This window comes from Vicugna pacos, chromosome 9 (assembly GCF_048564905.1).
Source record: "Vicugna pacos chromosome 9, VicPac4, whole genome shotgun sequence".
Taxonomy (NCBI): Eukaryota; Metazoa; Chordata; class Mammalia; order Artiodactyla; family Camelidae; genus Vicugna; species Vicugna pacos.
In genome coordinates this window covers 15,689,041-15,709,789 of record NC_132995.1, presented here as the reverse complement: position 1 = coordinate 15,709,789, position 20,749 = coordinate 15,689,041, and the positions used below count along the sequence as shown (strand labels likewise).

Below are 20,749 nucleotides of genomic sequence, written 5' to 3'. Positions count from 1 at the left end.
GGGGCGGGGGTGACCGGGACGGGGGCGGGCTCTCTGGGCCCCCATTGGCTACGGCCCCCCCCACACCAGGGCTCCCACCATCTACCCCCCACATCAGTCTGTCCCGCTTCCAGCTGCTGCAGCCGCGCCTTCACTGCCTCGGCATCCAGCTGCCCCCTGCTCCAGCCCGGCATGGCGACCCCGACTGAGGTCCCTACAAAGGGTGAGCGTCGCTTGGGAGAGGGCGCAGGGTGGGCTCCGAGATCTTAGAGCTTAGGAGAGAGGATCTGGGGAGATCTCAGTAATGGAAGAGGAGGGGAGTGGGGAGGGGGATGTCCGCTCCTCCTCCTCCCATGGGCGGCGGCGCCTGCAATGCACCCCTTGACACCCCTCTGGGCCTCTTGGACACCCCCTCCCGATGGTGTCGTTCCTGTGCGGGACCCGCGGTTGGAGAGCGGCAGTCCCGGGAGAAAGGATGCTCGGACCGGTAGCTATGGCAACCGGGTGGCTGGTCCAGCAGAGCGGTGGTAGTGGACTCGACAAGATGGGCTTCCAGCGGGTGGGTCTGCAGCCACAGAGGTTCTCGCAGATTTCAGGGTCCTTGGGGTGGGTAAGGGGAGAGGCTCCATAGCCCTCTTTTTTCTGGTGCTGGCCCCTATGGTGGGTGTTTCCTGAAATCCCTGACAGGCAAGTTCAGCGGGAAGTGGGGAGAATGAGGGAAAGACGCGAGCTGGAGGAAATGAGACAGAGATGGGGAGAGACAGAGTGAGAGAAGGGGGACAGAAAGGAACATAGAAAGAGACTGACTGAGAGAGCCTGAAAGAGATACAGACTGAGAGATAGACTGAGGCAACTATGGAGAGCGAGGCAAAAACACAGGGGAAGAAAAAGAGATAGACCCACAGTGTGAGAGAGAAATAGAAAAGAGAAGGAGGGGCAGCGCAGGGTGGGGCCCGCGCTACTGCAGTGAGCCCCCCCACCCCCACGCCCCGGGAAGCAGTGGGTGGGAGGACCCTCCTTCCCAGCCCACATCCAGGGGTGTTCTCTGGTCCGGGAGGTGCACTCGGATGTGCACACACATGCCCCCTCCCCACCTCCATCCAGCCACACAGAGATTTACATTTCACACCACTAACCCAGTTAGGCATCCGCTGAAACACTCACTCCCCCCTAACAGCCCCCTTTCTTGAGCCTAGTTTTGCGGAGGAGTGAGGGAAATAATGCTTTCATGGTGGGGGAGAGGTGGGCAGGGAGAGGGTCTCTAGCACTGACAGCAGGGCCAGGGGATAGGCCAACGGAGCTGAGGAGCCCCTGGTGGAGAAGGGAACCCCAATTCCACTCTCATCTTTTCTCCCCTGCCCCCTTTCCCGGCAGGCGGGGGCTGCTGCACTGAGCCATATCTGCAGAATTTGAAGCAGGGCGGTGGGGGGGTGGGGGGGGCGGTTGCAGAGGCTGGAAGCCACCCTAGGGAGGGGGGGCAGGGCTGAGGCAGCAGGCCTGGCGGGAGCCCAGGGCTTCTTTTCGCGGAGATAGTGGTTAGCAGGATCGATGGCAGCAGACCGGCAGAGGTGGGAGGACAGATGCCTCAATCATCCCCTCTTTACACACACACACACACACACACACACACACACTCACCCCTTTTCCCCAGTCACAGCATGAGAGTGGACCACAGATCTTGGGAAACCCCGGGGTGGGGGAAGGAAACACATACTGGCTGTTGCAAATCACTTAATGAAATTAATTAATGGATTGTTGGGGAGAGAGGGGCGAGTGGCTCCCTCCACACTCACCCCTCCTAGTCAGAGAGCAGGAGGGTATGATGGGGGGCAAACAGAAAGGAGATGTGGGAGCATAACTGGGCCTGGGTCCCTATCCCTGGCTAGAAGCCAGTCCTGCAGGGGCAATGATCGGAAGTACAGAGGGAGCAGGGGGAGTCAAGTTTGGCTCCAGAGTTAGAAACCCAACCCCTCAAGTCCCACACAGGACCCCACCCAGCCTAAGGTACCCAGACCCATCACCTCTCAAGATGCCCCAGTTGCCATAGTAACCACCTCCTTCCTGATGTCTCCCTGGCAACTGGCCAGGAGTGGTGCACATTCCTTCTCCTGTCTCCTGGCTCCACCCTTAGCCCAGCTTCACCCTGAGGACCCAGATTGCTGTGGCAGCAGGGACCAAAGGAGGAACTTCTGCATGGAGCAGGGAGCACCCAGGGAGGAACCAAAGAGGATTCTAGGGCAAGTGCTCACCAAGTGGGCTTCTGATGGTTTGGGAGGCAGGGTGTGTGGAGACACAGGAGACAAAAGCAAGATAATCCAACTGCTCCAGTTCTGATACATAGCTTCCTGCAGGCTAGCCAGATGCTCACATTCATTCATTCATTCATTCTTTCATTCTAGGAAATTTTTTGAAAGACTTTTATAAATACTGGAATCAACTGCAGAGATGAGTCAAGTGAATTTACTCTCCATCTGATGGGGTAGCTAAGCCCATAGATGACTTTAAAATGTTTCCCCATCTTGATGCTTGTGAGTACCAACTTCATGATTTTTGCCCTATTCAAAAGTTCCCCACACTGACATTTATTTAACATTTTTTCTTCAAAGGATTAACTCTTAAACAACTTCTTTAGCTTTATTTTATATCATTATCACTAATGGAAATACCAGGATTTTTTTTTGCCTTACATTGAAGGCAAGTATTCAAATGATCTTAAACAAGTGATTACACTTTTCTGGGCCTCAGTGTCCCTTTTTTGTGGAATGAGAATGAGGATAGCACCTATATCAGAGAGCTGCTATGAAGATTGTGTGTTAATATCTGTAAAGTGCTTAGAAAAGAGCCTGGTGTGGATTTGGTGCTATCAAATGCTGTTTAGATAAATAAAGGCGAAAACCAAATAATGTCATGAAATTCTACTTAGGAATTGTTGCCTGCTGAAGGCCCTTGGCCCAAGGCCTGTTTTCTCTTGGGAGATTAAGAGGCGTACAAACACATCAGTAACTATTTAAGACTTCCCCTTTGAGGACTGGACAGGAAACTGAGAAGGGCGAACTTACACACTATGAATCAGTGTTATTCAGGGTCTTGCCTGGGTGCTGCCTGAATCAGTCAGTTTAAGTTAGAGTATGCTGTGATAACAAATAGTACCAAAGATCTCAGTGGTTTCTGACAACCAAAGTTGATTTCTCACTTACATGATATATCCATCACTGGCCGACTAGGGATCTCTACTCCCTAAGGAAAACTGGAGCAGCCACGAACTTGAACATTCATGTCACCAGGCCAAAGGCAAAAGAGAGCTCTTGCATGGGCACTTAAAATGCTGCAAACCGGAAGTGACGATGGCACTTCCACTCACAGTCCATTGGCCAGAATTAGTAAACATACCCCCTTCCCAACCTCAAGTTAGCCATCCTCCCTGAGCACTAATGAAGACCTCTGGCTTTGCCCTGGCCCTCCTGGTATCCCCTCACCCCCCAGTGGTGCATGCTTTGCAGAATTCTGCTCTAGACAGGGCAGAATGCACTAAGAGCTGTCAGAGGAATTAGGGAAGCATCAGGGTAGGCTTCTTGAACGGGAAGGATGTTCTGAGCTCTCCTGAAGGGGAATATGGTTCGAGACAGGGAGGTGGGAGACTAGGAAAAGTAAATGCACAGACACACACACACATTTTATCCACATATTAACACTGATGAAATCAAGGTGAGTCTTCTAATAGGTGGGTATGTTTCACATGGTACAGTTATATACACATGCACACATACACACACACTGGGAAAGTAGTTACAGAGTCAATTTTGAATCTTAAAAATTGATGGGGTCTGAGAAATAAGTAACATAGGATATATATAACTTGAGTTATTGGACAGCTCCACTCTGCTGGATTTAGTGGCAGGAGCATGTGGATGAGAGCAGAAGCCACAGTGCCTGCCTTTTAGAGCCCTCAGATGACTGAGAAGTTTTAGGGAGTGTTTGGGGGAAGCTGATACCCTCAGCAGTCCACAAGTGAGATTGGAGTGTGTTCACTCCCATCATATGCCAGTGGGAGTGTATATGTGTTTTTCAGGAAAAGAGTCCATGTTCGCATCAGACCTCCACAGGGGGCTAGGACCAAGACTGCCATGTACGGTTAGGTAGGTTGTGCACTGTACAAGGGAAGATATCGACCAGTGGAGTGAGTGGTGGCTCTTCTCTTAAAACTTTATGTCCTGCCATGAGGCTACATCATCCAGAGCAAAGGGTCTGATGGTCATATTTCTACACAGAAACCACTGGGCCAGTGGCCCCATCAGGATCCTAAAAAATGTTGAGCCCAGTGTTGAAAAAATTTTTCCCTCTTTTTCTCTGCCTTCTTCCCACAGTTCCTCAGGAACCTGACCCATTTTACTATGGTGAGTGGCAGATTCTGTGATAAGGGTACCCTGGAACTGGATGGAGGGGTGGTTGTAGATCCCCACAGGTCACAGCAGCTGGCCATGTGCTACATGCTGGGCCACCGGCCATATGATCATGCCGATATAATTCACCTCAGCTGGGCTCATGGAGGGTAGGATCACATCTGGGGAGAGGGGTACCCTCCATGGACCCTCTCCAGGCTTCACCAGGACTCTGGGCTGCTGCACTGGGGTCATCAGAGAAGCAGGCAACTGTGATGCCAGGCTCCCTGGATTTGAATCTGGCTTATGCACTCACTAGCTGTGTGGCCTTGAGCAAGAAACTTTGCCTCTCTGGACCTTTCTGTAAATAAAGAATAGTAATAGTTCTCACCTGAAGATTGCAGAAAAGATTTACCTGGATGATACCATTAAATCATCCCCAGAGCACTGAAGCGCAAAGAAGTTGCTCCAGGTCTAGCAGACCTGACCCCAGTTCCCTCTCTAAACACCCTCCTGCCCTCTCCTTTTGCTCACTCATACTGCTCCTCAGTATGCCAAGATTTTTTTCTGCTTTACACTTGCTGTTCCCTCTGCCAGGAACACTCCTCCTCTAGCGCTTCACACAGCTAGCTAAGGCTTCATTTTCTTCTTCAGGCCTCAGATCAAATAATGACTGTACTAGGAGAGGCCCTCTTGATTCCCCAGGAAGAGGAAACTCACCCACATCTAGCCATGGTCACATGACTCAGTTTATTTTATTTTATTTTGTTTATCACAATATGAAAGTCAACTCCCTGAGGGCAGAGGCCTGGACCACTGCTGGTACAGAGTGGATGCTTTATAAATTCACATTTCAACAAATATGTACTGTGGCGTATTAGACAATAGTAATTCTTACGAAAACACAGAAAAGAATGAGATTTGGAAGTGTTAAGGACTGGGATGGGAAATTCTAATTAGGACAGCCAGAGAAGTTTTCGGTGACATTTGAATAAAGCCCAGAAGTGGTTAAGGGAGGGATATTTGGGGGAGGAACTTTCAAGCAGAGGGCCCAGCAAGTGCAAAGGCCCTGAGGTGGGGCCACATCTGACAGGCTCCGGGAGCAGCAGGGAGACCAGTGTACTTGCAGTAGGGGATTGAGGAGGAGAGTGGTGTGGGATGAGGTCTGAGAAGGAATAGGGACTAGACCACTGAGGGCCCTGTGGATTGTGGGGAGGACTTTGGCTTTTACTTGGAATGCAGTGGTAGTTGGAGGGGATGGAGAGGTGTGCTCTGAGCTCAGGAGGACCCCTGATTGGACTCCACTGTTAACAGGTGGAGTCGGCGGTGAGGGGCAGGGAAACCACAGAGAAGGTTGCTTGCTGGAAAAATATGTATACATGCAGTAGAGGAAGGTCATATCTATATCTATGGCCAAAGAATCCTGAGACAGGGAGAGGGGAGAGTTCAAGGGGAGCTCCCAGTGTCCAAGGTCATGCTCTCAATCCTCGCAGTAACCCACTGACGGAGCCTGCAGCCTTGAAGCCAGGCCAAGGCTCCAGGGGGGCTGAAGCGCCACCCCCACTTTGATGTCCTCCAATGTCTCCCCCAGACTATGACACGGTGCAGACTGTGGGCATGACGCTGGCTACCATATTGTTCCTGCTGGGCATCCTCATCATCGTCAGTAAGTGCGACCCTTTCCTGGGCTCCAAAGCCCCTCAGAGAGGACCTGCAGTTTGCCTGCTGGCCTTTGCCCAAACCCTCATGTCCTGTCTCCTTGTTCTGTTATCTCTCTCCTAACAGGCAAGAAGGTGAAGTGTAGGAAGGCGGACTCCAGGTCTGAGAGGTCTGGCGGCAGTGGGGAGAGAGGGGGTGGGTGGGAGCAGCCCGGGGCCCAGGGGCACCGCCATAATGAAAGGGTGTTTCCTGTAAAGCCTGCGCCACTCAGCCTCTATCTGCTCTCCTCTCTCATCTTTGCTTTCACAGCCCAACATGCAAATCCTGTAAGTCGGAGCTTCCCTCCTCAGGTGAGGGTGTGAGAAGGTGTGGTTCTGGAAGGAGGATGGGTGGGAGCAGAGAGGGGAGTCAAAGAGGGGGTGGCACTGGGTGTCCCCAAGAATGGAGTCACCAACGATGGACATGGGAAATTCAGTCCCTTGACCCTGAGACCCAGCAGATCAAAAATGTTAAGCCGTGGAGTTACTGGGATGTGAAATGTCCTAAAGAGTCCTTCAAACTACCCAGAAACAAGTACAGACACCTATAAAAGCAAGGATGAAGGAATTCCTCAGAGGAGGAAGCCACAGCCTGTGAACAGAGGGGTCCCACATGGGAGAAGGACTTTGGCAGTCAGAATGAAGACAGAACTGAGCACTAGGGGAAGGCAGGAAGATAGGATGTTTTCCAGAATTTATTGTTCAGTTTGGGGAGATCTGGGATGAAATGATCTAGAAGAAGGAAGGGAGGGAGTGAGGAAGGAAGGAAGGAAGGAAGGAAGGAAGGAAGGAAGGAAGGAAGGAAGGGCTTCTGAATAACTGTATCCAAAAAAAAAAAAGGAGAGACACAAAGAGGCTAGAAAAATGGAGAATATAGGATAAAGAGTGAAGAGGATGAGGGTATAAGAGGAAGAGAAGGGTGCTGGAGGGGAGCAGAGGAGAGTTTGGGGAGTGAGGGGGGAGGAGCTGTTAGAGGGGGAGGAGGACTGAGGAGGAGGGTGGGATGTGGGAGGCACGGGGTAGAGGAGGGGGAGAGTGAGTGCAGGTGGACGAAGGTGTAAAGGAAGACGGAGAGAAATGTAGGATGTGGGAGGGGGCTTAAGCATAAGATGAAAGACTGACTCCTTGGGGCTGTTCATTTTAATTTTGTAAAAACATCTCAACCTGTTTTTGGTGGAACTGTGTTCTCTCCAGGGACTTTTTAAAAATCAGAGATGGGATTCTCTCTGCCTCATAAAGTTTTTATAACTAAAAAAAAAACGGCCTTGGGGTACTCAATATTGGGGGGGTTGGTGTGGAATTTCATGTGTTTAGTTTCACATTCATTTAATGAGATTTAAAAACATTAATGGGTAATTTTGTGGATGACTGGGGGAGGGGAGGTTAGCCCTGGCACCTGGGCACATTCTAAGTACAGGATTCAGACCCATTCCAGTTGAATGATGGTCCCAAGTGGGTGGGAAACAGGGGAATTCTGGTTGTATCCAAATGTCCCGGAGATGGGGTGTTGGAAAGGGGTAGAGGTGTAGCAGAAGGTTGGGGGCCTAGGAAGGGGATGGAGACTTCCTTTCTGGCAGAGGGATACCCCAGCAAAGCTGGGCCAGGGGTCCCTAACATCATCGCAGGTGTGTTCCCCCAAGATAATGTATTGTGGGGCAGGGCAAAAGCTACAAAGGTGTCCCCGCAGGGGCACCAGCACTGGTGACTCCCCAGTGCTAGTTGAAAGGGTGACAGTCTGGAGGTCTGGCTTCAGGGGTTGGGATGAAGGGCCCACTGGCAGTGGAGAGGGGACTGCCTCCACCTCTTGTCTCTGACTGAAGCTCCCTGGTGCTCTCTTTCCCTCTCTCTCCCTCTCACCCCAGCCCCTGGAGGTGGCGGCGTGTAAAACCAGTCCTGGGCACCTCCACTGCTGTCCCTGCCTGAGTGCAGGAGCCTGAGGACCAGGTGGAGGCGGTGGGGACCCTAGCCTTGCCCCAGGAGCGCTCCCCTGAATGAGCCGCCCCACCCACCCCAAGGCTGGAACCGCTGCACCTCCCCAGCCCTTGGCAATGACCCCCACAAAGAGCCCGTCTGCATCCCAGACCCAGGGACTCAGGCTTCCAGCCGGGGTCCGGGAGTCCAGCCCCCCAGAATCCCGGTGTACTGCTCCCGGCCACCTCCCTGTCTCCTCTCAGAAGATCCGTTCTCTTGCACCCTTGGTGTCTCTGTCTTGAGCTTAATAAATGTGCATTTGATTTTCCCCCCTGTTCTGTCTGTGTATTCTCATCTGTGGGGACAAAATGGGGGAGGGGCAAAACTGCACCTGGTGGAGCTCTCTCCCCCCTCCCTCTCCTTCCCCTCCCCCAGTGCCCCAGTGGCCTCCCCCCACCCCGCCCCAGCTGCCTCTTCCCTTCTCGTCCCTCTGAGACCCCAGAGTAGACCTCTCCCCCTCCAAAGGGCCCCACCCGGTCCAGACCTGCCTGCCCTGTTTCCCCACCCCCACCCTCCCCCAGGCCGGGTGGGTGGAGGCCTCTGCCCTGCCTCTCACCCCTGCCCCCCATCACCCTCAGCGTCTCCCCCTCCTGCTCCCACCCCGGGCTCTGAAGCCAGGAAACCCAAGAGGAAATGACTGAGCCCGTCTCGGTCCCCGCCCGCCAGCGCTCCCCTGGCCACACCCTCCGCCTGGACGCAGCTAGCGCCGCTGCCCTCTCCGCAACAGGCTGCCGGCTCGGGACCCCCAGCTCTGACGTAAGTCTCTCCTTTCGATCCTCCTCCATCCGCTCCCCTCTGCCCAGGGGCCCGGCTCAGGTGGGTCGAAGACCGGATCGTCTCCGTACCTCTCCGCCCCCCATTCATGCTCACTTCTCCCGCCTGGTCCTCTGTGCCACCATGTGCGGCACTGCTTCTGTTCCTCCTGCCTCAGTCTCCCCGGCTCTCCTCCATCCCTCTCAGCCCTCCTAGATCTGCCCAGCATCCTGTTCTATTGTCCCTGCAGGGAGGCCCCTAAAACCAGCTCACTTTTTCCTCTGAGGTCAGGAGCACATTACTCACTCTTCCTCTTTCCCCCTCCTTGCTGACTTCTCTGCTCTGGGGACAGCCCCAGAGGGAGGCACGAGGCCCTCGGATCTACTCCTGTGCCCCAGACCCCTCCCCATGCCCTGCAGGCTCAGTCAGGTCCGGGTAAGTGCTTCTCTGCCTCAGGACTGTCCCTGTGCAGTGGCTGCTACTGGAAGCCCCGTTTGGTCTGATGTTTCTTGTTTTCTTTGGGGCCTGCAGAGGGAAAAACGGAGCGGTGGCTGAAAATCCCCGCTTCTGAGACCCTCCCCCTCCCCGCAGCCCACTGTTAGCCCTGGCAGGGGTCCTTGAAGCCACAGGTGCCTGCTCAGGGTAAGGAAGGGGGCGACTGGCTCCCGGGGGCGGGATGGGGGGGCTGCCTCACTGATATCACCGCTGACCCCAGCTCTGACTTCCCCATAGATGTTGCCCACGAGTCGCCTGTGTCTCCTCATCGGTGGTCTGATTCTCCTCACCAGAGGTAATGCCTGGTCCTTGTCCCCACCCTGCCCCAGAACCCCCAGCCCCACCTTGAGTACATGTGCTGCTGAGTGGGCGGCTGGTGAGTTTGGATGCTCTGTCCTGTGTCTTCAGTCCCCTCCCGAGCCGGCACCAGGAAGTGGTGGCCGGATGAGGAGGCCAAGGTTACACCCTCTTTAGATACCTCAGACCTGGGTGGCTGCTTCCATCGAGTCTGGCCAAGGCCGATCCTGCTGGGCAGCCTCCATTTCACCTCCAAGAAGAACTCACTGAGTTTGATTTGGCTGGGAGATGGGTGTTAATTTTCTACTCGGCAGCCAGGAACCTGGGCTCCCAGCAAAGCAGCTCCCTAGACCCCCAAGTGATATACCATTAGGGAAAGGAGGTGAGCTGGGGCCAGTCCAGGAGTCGATGTCTCACCCTTGCCTCAGAAGTGTTTTCTGAAGGCAGTACCTGTGGTGGGCCTTTGCTGGTGCTTCCTACAAGGTGGGGGCTGCATGTGCGAGCTTGTATTGGCTTTGACCCTTCTCTATGATGCTGTCCTCATGCCCATTTTACAGATGAGGAAACTGAGGCTCAGTGAAGGAAAGAGCCCTGTGCCAGAGGCTAGTGAGTGGAGGGGCTGGGCTACAATCCTAGAACCCAGAGCATACTCTCCACTGAAGTGGCCCCATTTCTCTTTGATAAAATGGTTTTCATGCGGTCATTCAGTCATTCAACAAGCATTCACTGAACAGCTCTATGTGCCAGATCTTACCTCTATGCACTGGGGAAACAGAAGCTCATGTTCTAGTTGGAAAAGACAGGCAGTAAATGATCCATCAGTAAATTATATAGCATGCTGGAAGGAGAAAAACAGAGGAGAGTAATGAGGATTGTTTAAATAGGGTGATCAGGGAAGACCTCACCAGAAGGTGACATTTGAGCAGACACTTGAAGGAGAGGAGGGGACGAGCCAAGCAGGTATGTGAGGGAAGAGTGCTGTCTGGAGAGTGTGAGCGACAGCCAGGGCCGGGATGGGGTGAACAAGGGGTGGAGAGGTGGGGGAGAGGAAAGGTCAAGAGATCAGAGAGGTGACAGGGGACCTGGTGGCGGGGGTACTTATGGGCTGAGTGAGGACTCTGGCTTTGACCAGGAGTGAAGGGCAGCCAGAGGAGGGCTCTGAGCCAGGAGGGCCATGATCTGACTCAGGTTCACAGGCTCCCTCTGGCTGTGTGTAGGGAGCAGGCAGCAGGGCCAGGATGGGAGCAGGGAGAAGCAGGGAGGAGGCTGTGTGATGGTCCAGGAGGGAGAGGATGGAGGCTGGGCCTGGGAAGGGGCAGTGGCTGTATCCAACACTGGCTGCCTTCCTCCCTCCATCTCATTTCACCCTCTCTACAGTCCTGAGAAGTAAATTCAATTACTTGGCAGATGAGGCAACCAAGGCTCAGAGAGGGCACTTCACTTGCTCCAGGTCACACAGCAAGGAAGTTATTGGGAACAGAATTTGAGAACAGGGCCCTGGCTGACTCCAGTACCTGGACGCACTAGGCTAAACTGCCTCTCTCATCCCACAAGGATGGGCAGGGCGAGGGGGCTGGAGGAATGGTGTGGGATGTTAGCATTTCTTAAAACACTTTCAGGAGCTTGGATTGATACCACCAAAGCTAATCAATCAAACATCTGTCTGCTGCCCCACCAGCAGGCAGGACTTCCTGAGTTACTTCCCAAAGTTTCAGAAGGGAGGGCAGGGTAGGGGTACTGGTGAGGGAAGAGGGACCAGAGGCTTCTTCCTGACTTCACATCCTTGATTTCCCAGGACAGACATTACAAGAGGCCACATCCATTCCTCAAGCAGACCCAACTTCTGAGAACTTTCATGCCTTGACTTCAGCCCCAGGTGAGGAAAGAGGGATGGGTTGGTCAAGATCCGGTCACTATAAATAACAAAAGCAACAAAAATCTTAAGCTTGGACCAAACAGGATTTTTGGGAATTTGTGTAACTGAAGACTCCAGAGATAAACCTTCATGCTTGGCTCCATCCAGGCTTAAATGATGCTATCAAGAATCTGTTTCCGTCTTCTGGTTCTGTTTTCTCTGTGTTGGCTTTATTCCCAGGCAGATTCTTCTCTTATGGGGACAAGATGGCCCACAGAGACCTGGGGCTTCTAAACTACCTGCTAAGAATCCAGAGGAAAGAGAATTTCCTCTTCCCCAACCCAGCAAATGTCCCAAAACTGAGTGCCATTGACTGGGCTCAGGTCACATGCCCATGCATGAGCTGATCATTGTGACCATAGGCACAGAAACTGATCAGCCAGACCTAGGTCTCCTGTTCCATGTCCAACAGGGCTGGTGCCAGCCCCAGTGAATGAAGTGGACCGAAAGTCAGGGAAGGATGGTTCCCCAGAGGAAGTTCTGGGGGCTCTTACTGAAGGCAGGTGAATGCTGAATAGGGGAATGGACATGTGTGGGAGGGGAGGGCCTGAGGCAGGGGAGGTACTGGCATTGCATTTGAGTAGTTAGTAAATGGCTGGATTAATTCATGTCCATTACATCAGATTTGAGTTGCTATGGAAGACACCCTGTACCTCCATCCATGGGCCTTCTCTGAATCTTCTTTCTTTTCTCTTCCTATTTCCAAGCTCTAGGCACGTTCCACCCAGAACTTCAGCCCACCCCTCCAATTTCAACTCTGCAGGCTGATGGTAAGTGGGCAGGGACAGAGGGTGGGAAGGCGGGCCTGGGACAGACACTGTTCCCCCTCTTCCTCTGATACTCTGAGTCCTTGGTTACCCATCTCAGTCCCCCAGCGCTGAGTCCCCTGGTTTACTTTGTGGTAGGACAGTCAGCCAACCCCATTCACTTCTTTAAAAAATCATTTGAAATTGTGAAAAAAATAACATGCATCTAGAAAAGTATAAAGAACATAAATGTACAATTTAACAAATGACTCTAAATTGAACCCATGTAACCATCACTCAGGTCAAGGAACAGAGCTTTCCAGACAGCCCAGAAACTCCCCATATGCCAATCCCATTCACTTCTTCGCTTGTTTTCTTTAATTTTTTTTTCCTTTTTTGAATTTTCAAATCATTTCTTAAGTTTTTCTTGGAGTGCAACATAATTCAAAAAGTGTTCCCTAATTTTGTCCATTTCATGTTTAATGATACAGTGGTACATAAACACATTCTCCTTGGAAATAATAAAAACTATTGTAGATAAGATGAAATCCCTTCATCCACTCCCCACTCTTGTTCTCTCCTCCCTCTCTGAGAGGTCCTTGCTGCTAGAACTGAATTAGGAGGTCCCCAAAGATACTGCATTGCCTGTGTATTACCTGGAGAAAATACACCAACTGGGAGGTGTCTTTGTGACTTTGTCCTACACCTTGCTTTTTCCCCCCATGCAATAATGTATTTGGAAGCTCTTCCCCTACAGGAGCATCAGTGTTGGTCTTTTTCATTGCCATGTGGTATTCTGCTGCTTGCTTGAGCACGGCTAATGAAGCCACGGTCATCTTGACAAGCATCTTGGTTGCTTCCAGTTCATCCTGCTGCTCGCAGTGCCACAAGGAGCAACCTTGTCCCCTACTCCTTGAGTATTTGTAGCTTATTAAGTGCCAGTCACAGTTCTAAATATTTCATCCACATTCACACATTGAATCCACACACAAACCCTCTGAGGTAAACTGACCATCATCCCCACTTTACAGATAAGGAAATGGAGGCTCAGAATAAGTCACCCAAGGTGTCACTACAAGTCAATGACACAGCTGAGATGGGGGTCCTGGAACCTGGCTCTAAAGTTGACCCACGACACTATGGGGCAAAGGAAGACCGATTTACTCTGCTATCAGCAGAGTGTGAGAGAGTCCCCCCTCCCGTCCTCACAGCCACACTTGTACCTGGACATCTGTGTTCTTCACCAGCCCAAGGAGGGGAGAGGGCCCCTTGCTGTTTGCTGCAGGTCCCTGATTCGCTCCTTTCTCACGCCCACCTCCTTTCTCTTCTAACCTGAGTCGAAGCAACACCAGACCAGATGCAGACCCAGACTCCGCAACCGACAGAAATGGATGTGCTTCCAACAACAGGCCTGGGGACGGACAAGAGCAGCACGCAAGGTACAGCCTGGGATGAGATCAGCAACATTCGAATTGTGTTTAATTCTCTATCTAGGTCAGCATTCCCCGAGTACGTTTCTCAGGGCACCCGTTTGGGGAATTAACACATTTTTCAAAATTCTTTTTGGTTTGCGGTCAAAGGTATTTGGGAAATTCTGAGTTAAACACGTTTCTTTCTGGTGGGACTTCTCCGAGTCGTAATAAAACTTATTTGCAGCAGGCGGCCCAAGAGGGAGTGTCTCGTTTGAAGCCTTTCCAAGCTTGATAGACTTCAGGAACCCTCTTTAAGCAGGTGTCTTCACAGGGCTGGTCAGGTAAAACGTGACTGTGGGTGTTTTCTTGGTGTAGACCTTAATGTTAGAGCTGGAGCCTTTCATTTGCAAAATACAGAAAACTCAACTTAAGAAAAAAAAAATGTATTGGCGGTACACAGTCTAACGTTTGAGGCACCCATTTCAGGCACAGCTGGGTCAAAGAGTCCAACGCTGTCATCAAGACTGACTTGCTCCCGCTCTCAGCTCTGTTGTCTTCATTCTCAAGCAGCATTTTCCCTCTCGGTGACACAGGTGGTCCCACAGTTCCAAGTTTAGGTCACAAACTCAGCGGTAGAGCGCTTCTCTAACTCAAAGGCCTGGACTTGACTCTCATTGGCCCAGCTGGGGTCACGTGCCCATGTCCGGCCAATGGGAGCCTGGGAAATAGACTGCTCTGATTGGGCAGGCCTGAGTCTCGTGCCTCATCTTTGGGCTGCCTGAACCAGGTAAACCAAGAATCAGGGAAGAGGTGGCTCCCTTCCGGACGAGTGAGTTATATTACCAGGGGCATGGGTACGAGGGCTGAGCGGAGATAAAGGCAACAGGGAGCCTCTAATGCCTCTGTGATGATCCGTATGTGGGGGGCAGCCCTCACTGAAAAGTACTATAGCTTAGGCCACACCCAGGCTGAGATGCATGCACGGTTGCTCAGACTGGGCACTGCACAAGATCACTACCTCTAAGGCCACACCATTCCCCTCGTAGATTTTTATAATTGTTCCAGTGTTCCAGTGATGGCAGTAAGGCATCTCATTCTGACAGAATCTGTCTACTAAAACAATTTTACTACACATGGAAATAAAGTGTCTTGGGGGAAGGAGATTTTTAAATTTATACAAAAGTAGGGGTGAGAGTGTAGCAGCTGTGTCCACACTTCCCAGTTGAGAAAACATCTTCACATTTCAGGATTCACTTACTCCCAGTCCTTGCTGACCTGAGTTCCTCTATGTGTTATTCCATATTCCTGGTTATACACGATGGAAATTCCACACACGCTTCACTTAGTTTCCACTCAAAGTCCCTACTTGGAATTTGAAAGGCCCCCGGGGAAGGGTGAGACTGGGTCACATGCTCCCCCTTGTGGCTGGGTTACAATAGGAGAACAAGATGGACTGGGCATTTCCTCTAAAGGTAGGGGGCTGTTCCCAGAAGAAGGGAGGAGCTAGAGCCAAGTCGACAATAGCAACAGTGGCCAGCATGTGCTGAGAGTTTACTCCGTGCATGAAGCTTTTGGGTAGTCAGTCAATGCTGACAACCCTATGTGGTAGGAGCTGTCAGTACCCTGTTTTACAGGAAAGGGAATAGAGGCCCAGAGAGGTTGCTCGGCTGGCTGGAAGCCACACAGCACAGAATGGCAGAACCAGAATTTGAGCCCAGACTCCCCAGCACCAGGGCATGTGAGCCTCACATAGCACTGAGGCTGTTGGTTACATTTCCTACGGTTTCTCCTTTGTCTTTGCTGATGGTTTTGCTTATACCTTCCTCTGGGAAGGCTTTCTTGGACATCTTGTAATCCTTGGCTGTCAGTTTGTATTTAGGCACTGAGACTGGCCTGGGGAACTTGGGGTGCGTGCGGCAGCCTCTCTGCCTGCTGACTTCACATCATGGCATCGGTCAGGGGTGACCACCTCACTGGGGACACTTCTCAGTGCCAGAGGGGCAGGTCTTTTCTTGGGGGATATTGATGTTTTTAAAGAGAGGAACTCTGCGATGTGTTTGATCTGGGAGCAAAGGCGATATTCACTATGTTTTCTAACAAGTGCCTCCAGGCTCTGTAACTGGGCCGGGGTCCTGGAGGCCCCTGTCTGGCTCTGATAGTTGTTACCTTTATTCCTGATCTTGGGGCGGTCCAGGAGGTCCTAGGATAGGGGCCAGGGGTTCCTTGGAGGTTGGTGCTGCTGGTATTAACCAGGGGGTGCAGGCTTGTTCCAGTATTTTGGTACCCGCCTCTCCTGGCTGCGTTCGGGGGTGGGAGTGGGGGTACTGAGCCTGCGCACTGAGTATCAGCGTGGGAGAGGGGCTTCTCCCAGACCCAGATGTTCAATGATGTCTCTTGTTTTCCTCCGTGGCTCACTCCTGCCCTCCACCATCTTCTGGACACTCTGTCTGCTGATCCTACTCAAGGCTCCACGCCTGCCAAGACACGACCCCCAAACAAAGATATCAGAAGGGACCCTGCCTTCAGGCCGACTGGTCAGTAACTCCCTTCCCAGACTGGACACAGGCTCTTTGCTCTTCATTGTGTGTTTTTAGCACCTGAAATAGTGCCTGGCACAGAACAGTTACTCAGTAAACAGATGTCAAGTGAATACCTGACTTCGAGGCTGGTATTCTTGTGGGTGGGCACGGAGTAGGCACATAATAAATGTCTAAATAGATAAATGAATGTGTAAGTGAATGCTGCATGCAGATGACCCCAGAACCCTATGGCCTAAAATGACAACCATTTATTTAGCTCTCAAGTCTGCAGTTTGGGAGTTTAGTGTGGGCTCAGCTGGGTGCTTCTCTGATCTCAACTGGAACTTAGTCATGCATCAGAGATCAGTTTGGGGTTAGCAGGGAGCTCTGTTTGAAGGGGCACCTCAATTCTTCCCCTTGTGGTCTTATCTTCCACTTCCTGTCCAGCCTAGCCCAGTGAACAGAAGGAAATGATATACCTACGGGTCACATAAAGCATTCATTCATTCAAAAAATATTCATTGAGCGCCTGTTGTGTGCTGGGTGCTGCTCTAAGGTACCAGGGGTACAGCAGTGAACAAGACAGGTAAAAATCTCTTCTCTCTTGGAGCAGATGTTCTCACGGTGAGAGAGAGTAAATAAGAAACATAATAACTACATATCATGTGGCTTTAAGTTGCTATCAAGAAGAATGAAGCAAGGTTGGGTGAGAGTGACTGGGGAGTATTTTCTGTAAAGGCTAGGGAGACCTCACTGAGAAGGAGCTGAGGGGGAGCCACATGGCTATCTGGGGAAGGGTGCTTGAGGCAGTGGGAGCAGCCAGTGCAAAGGCCCTGGGGTGAGAAAGGGTCTGACACCATCAGCAGCAGAAGGGGTGGGGTGCAGAAAACAGCCAGTGAGGAGAAGAGGTTAGAAGTGACGGGAGCCAGGTTGTGTGCCGCCTGAGGACTTCAGTTTCCCTGTGAGTGCACCAAAGCTGAGACCCAGGTGTCCCCTCACTGACTCTGCCATTCACTGATTCACTCCCCACAACTTTGCTCCCTTCTGCCCCTTCCAGGTTCGAGTGAGGAAGACCCCTTCTCCTATGGTAAGTTACCCATGGGAGGCTGGGCGTGGGTGGGAAGGGCTCAGGCCCCTCCCACCACACTCCTCCATTTCTGTCTGCAGACGAGGACACTCTCCGGAAACGGGGACTGTTGGTGGCAGCAGTGCTCTTCATCACAGGCATCGTCATCCTCACCAGTGAGAACCGGGCTTGGGCAGAAGGGGCTCTGGCACTGGGAGGGAGGAGGCCTTGGCTGGCACTCTGACCCAGGGGAAGGCTTTTGAAGGCCTCCAGGCAAAGTTGTCTTAAAGGCGGCATATCTGTATAAACCACCGCAGAATTCAGTGGCTTGAGATGCTAACCATTTACTGAACTTTTAATTCTGCAGCTTGGGCTCAGCTGGGTGGTTCTTCTGGCCGCAGCTGGATGGCTTCATGTATCAGGTCAGCTGCAGGTCCAGAGGGAGCTCTGTTCCTGTGGTCACCTTAGTTCTTGGCCTGGTGATCTTCTCCTCCAGTAGGCTAGCCTGGGCTTGTCCACACGGTGGTGGCAAGGGAACAGGATGGTGCAGCTCCCCAGGACTAGAAAGGGCAGAGAGCTGTGATGGCCCCAGCCCACAGGGGCGAGGGGGGGCAATGGCTGTATCAGGGCCTGGTGAGAGATGGAACTGGAGGAGGGGGCCACCCTGCTCCAGGGAGAGTTTTCAAGCCTCTGCCTCCTGGTAAACCCGCCAGGAGGGAGCAAGTGGAGGGCTCTCTTCTCCCCTCCCCTCCTGCCCTGCTCCCTCCCGCAGTGCCTCCCTGCCAACACTCGAGTAGAACTCAAGGGCCCTTGGGCTGTGGCCTCTTAGGTCAGCCTCCCAGGGCCCAGTGTCTTGCAGGGAATGGGGGACAAAGGGAAGATAACAAGCAGATAAACTAATTTTTTTTAAAGTTTTTTAAAGGCTACAGATTACGTAAAACACAGGGGCTCCTCGTTTGCAAGTTAAGCTATATAACCCTTGCCAAGTTTTATGACCTCTCTTGTCCAACTCCCCTCATCAGGAAAATGGGCACAGCTACATCTTTTTGCCTTAAGGTGGGAGGCAGGACACTGATGGGTTTAACAAGAAATTAATGATGTGGCCTAATCTGGGTTGAATTTGGGGGTGGGGGGGTCAAACACTGTAGCCTCGGTTGTTCAACTTGTGTTGATAGATCCATGCCAGGCCCTACTCTCTCCCCCATGGGAAATGTGAGGCTCAGAGAGTTGAGAAGTCTGTCCAAGGTCACACAGCACATAAGAATCAGGAAAGGTCTGGACCCAGGTCTGTGTGAGGGCAGAGCCTGAATGTTCACTCTGGGGCCACTCATTGTTCCAATGACACACATTTGTGAGCACGGGCTTTGGGCCCAACCTGTGCTGTGACGTTGGGGTCCCTGGTCCCCACCCTTGGGGACAACAAACAGGTAAATGCATTTGTGAGCCGAGTGGATTCAGAAAAAGAGCATCACCAGGAGGAAAAAGCAGAATGACAGGACTGAGAGGGGTGGGCAGAGGCCCTCCCTCTAAAGAGGTAGAATTAGAATGGATTCTGATGATAAGAAAGATGATTGGGGAAAAAAAAAAAACTAGGTAGAATAGATAAACAAGGTCCTACTCTACAGCACAGGGAACTATATTCAATATCTTGTAACAACCTATAATGGAAAAGAATATGAAAAGGAAGATATATATGTATGTATAGCTGAATCACTATGATGTACCCCATTGTAAATCTATTATACTTCAATTAAAAATAAAAAAGCGGGGGAAGAGATTATAGCTCAGTGGTAGAGTGCATGCCTAGCATGCATGAGGTCCTGGGTTCAATACCTAGTATTTCCATTAAAATAAATAAATAAATAAATAAATAAATAAATAAACAAGCAAACAAACAGATAAATAAACCTAATTACCCCCCCCAACAAACAAACAAACAAAAAAGAAACCTTTAAAATAAAAGGAGGTAGAGGGAGCAATAAGTGCAAGACCCCGGAGGCAGGAATAAGCTGAGCATGTCACAGTAACCACTGGAAGAGGCCAGGGTGGCCGGGGCAGTGTGAGCAGGAGCAGAGTAGGAGGCAAGGTTGGAGGACCAGGGAGGGGGAGGCAAGGGTGGCAGCCAGGCGATGGTAGAGGGCTGTTTTCTAAAGCCCCTTTTGTTTTCTAAGATCCCCCTCATTTGCTTTGGCCCAGCCCCCTGTCCCTTAAATCCATCTGTCTACTCTTGCCTCAGAGTCTTTGCAGTGGCTGTTCCCTATGCCTTGAACACCCTTCCCCCAGGTACCCACATGGATCCCCCGTCACCTCCTTCAGGTCTTTGCTTAATGTTACCTCCTCAGTGAAGCCCCTCCAATCATCTCCACGAGGATGCCACCAGCTTCTGGGCCTCCCTGCCTCCTTCCTTGTTTTGTTTTTCTTCATAGCACGCATCACCATCGACTCATCACCATCTGTACGCTTGACTTAGTTCTTTTTCTCACTGTGGGTCTCCCCCACTAGAAAGTCAGCTCTACTAAGGGAAGGATCTTATTAATTCTTGTCCCAGCTGTGTCCCCAGTGCCTAGATCACTGCCTGGCACAGAGTAGGTGCACAGTAAATATTTACTGAACACAGCAGTAACACACAAGCTAGGATGAGTTTTCAGAGGGCCGCTCTGTGTGTGTGGGGAGCTCCTCCCTGAGGCCCTTGCACCAGCTCTCCTGCTGGCTTCTCGTCACTTGCTCACAGTGGCTTTGGAGCCTCCGGAGGGGCAGGGTGGATGGGCCTTGTCCTCAGGCACCCAGAGCACATGTGATAATCGACATTGTCCCAACTCACGACTGAACCATTTCCTTCGCCCGCAGGTGGCAAGTGTAGGCAGTTGCCCCGATTATGCCGGAATTCTGACAGGTGAGTCCACGGAACGGGGACTGTTGACTGGATGGGCGCCCAGAGGCTGACTCCCCACCAGCTCACTGTGCCCGTCCTCCCTCCCTCTCCTTCCCTCGTAGAACCTACAGAGTAGTCAGTAAAGCCCAGCCCGAGAGGGAAGGCATGGATGGAGCCTGAGCTGGGGCTGGTGGCCGAGCGCCCTACTCTCCCAGCCCTGCTCTCCCTGAAAGCTGCCTGGCTCCCCGGGCATGGCTCCGCAAGTTATGCGTCTTGTTCAGACAAGAAGTAAAGCACTGTGTTCTTTGCTCGTGGTCTCTGATCATTCCTGACTCTTGTGGGGTGGGGCGGGGGAAGGGCAGTGCACGGAGGTGGGGCTGGGAGTGGGGGTGGGTGCTATGAGTGGAAGAAAGTGGCAGGGGCTGGGAAGGGACCCCGAAAGTAAACTGAGGGAATCACAGACTCAACAGCCAAGGTGGGGATTCAGTGAAAGAAGCCAGCCTGGGGTGAGGTGACAGGAAGCGCGGGGCAAGACTGGTCAGTGAGAGGGTAAGCTCTCACTAAGAGGATTCCACCTACGGAGGACTGAGACCCCTGGCCTGGCCCGTGTGCAGAGCCTGGCGTCCAAAGCCGGCTCTCCCCTGACAC

At 52.1% G+C, this 20,749-nt stretch overlaps 2 protein-coding genes across 11 annotated transcripts; both read left to right on the top strand.

Annotated features, from left to right (window-relative positions):
* Nucleotides 1-42: 42 nt before the first annotated feature.
* On the top strand, nucleotides 43-8,294 carry FXYD7 (FXYD domain containing ion transport regulator 7). 4 transcript variants are annotated; one of them, XM_072967228.1, is made up of 7 exons: nucleotides 71-202; nucleotides 2,379-2,507; nucleotides 4,344-4,373; nucleotides 5,950-6,024; nucleotides 6,144-6,186; nucleotides 6,327-6,367; nucleotides 7,918-8,294. In XM_072967228.1, the coding sequence occupies exons 2-7, from the start codon at nucleotides 2,486-2,488 to the stop codon at nucleotides 7,938-7,940; spliced, it is 234 nt and encodes a 77-aa protein (XP_072823329.1). In that variant the 5' UTR covers nucleotides 71-202; nucleotides 2,379-2,485; the 3' UTR covers nucleotides 7,941-8,294. The 4 variants fall into 4 exon arrangements, with proteins under 4 accessions (XP_015105750.1, XP_006217138.1, XP_072823329.1 ...); XM_072967229.1 differs by lacking the exon at nucleotides 71-202 and adding an exon at nucleotides 382-538; XM_015250264.3 differs by lacking the exon at nucleotides 2,379-2,507 and having other exon boundaries at nucleotides 43-202; nucleotides 6,144-6,177.
* A 350-nt stretch (nucleotides 8,295-8,644) lies between these two features.
* On the top strand, nucleotides 8,645-20,409 carry FXYD5 (FXYD domain containing ion transport regulator 5). 7 transcript variants are annotated; one of them, XM_072967222.1, is made up of 11 exons: nucleotides 8,680-8,782; nucleotides 9,311-9,421; nucleotides 9,512-9,569; nucleotides 11,367-11,447; nucleotides 12,194-12,256; nucleotides 13,570-13,671; nucleotides 16,110-16,178; nucleotides 17,221-17,250; nucleotides 17,331-17,405; nucleotides 20,077-20,122; nucleotides 20,224-20,409. In XM_072967222.1, the coding sequence occupies exons 3-11, from the start codon at nucleotides 9,512-9,514 to the stop codon at nucleotides 20,279-20,281; spliced, it is 582 nt and encodes a 193-aa protein (XP_072823323.1). In that variant the 5' UTR covers nucleotides 8,680-8,782; nucleotides 9,311-9,421; the 3' UTR covers nucleotides 20,282-20,409. The 7 variants fall into 7 exon arrangements, with proteins under 7 accessions (XP_072823321.1, XP_072823320.1, XP_072823322.1 ...); XM_072967224.1 differs by having other exon boundaries at nucleotides 8,697-8,782; nucleotides 9,371-9,421; XM_072967225.1 differs by lacking the exon at nucleotides 8,680-8,782 and adding an exon at nucleotides 8,875-9,214 and having other exon boundaries at nucleotides 9,371-9,421.
* The last annotated feature ends 340 nt before the right edge of the window (nucleotides 20,410-20,749 follow it).

Bases quoted from the DNA above. Each gene is read 5' to 3' on its own strand.
- FXYD5 (XM_072967219.1), top strand. From the start codon at position 8,660: ATGACTGAGCCCGTCTCGGTCCCCGCCCGCCAGCGCTCCCCTGGCCAC. The intron at 12,257-13,569 runs GTAAGTGGGCAG...TTCTAACCTGAG, and splicing joins TTCAACTCTGCAGGCTGATG to TCGAAGCAACACCAGACCAG. The intron at 17,406-20,076 runs GTGAGAACCGGG...CTTCGCCCGCAG, and splicing joins AGGCATCGTCATCCTCACCA to GTGGCAAGTGTAGGCAGTTG.
- FXYD7 (XM_006217076.4), top strand. From the start codon at position 172: ATGGCGACCCCGACTGAGGTCCCTACAAAGG. The intron at 6,187-6,326 runs GTCTGGCGGCAG...TTGCTTTCACAG, and splicing joins GCGGACTCCAGGTCTGAGAG to CCCAACATGCAAATCCTGTA. The intron at 6,368-7,917 runs GTGAGGGTGTGA...CTCTCACCCCAG, and splicing joins GTCGGAGCTTCCCTCCTCAG to CCCCTGGAGGTGGCGGCGTG.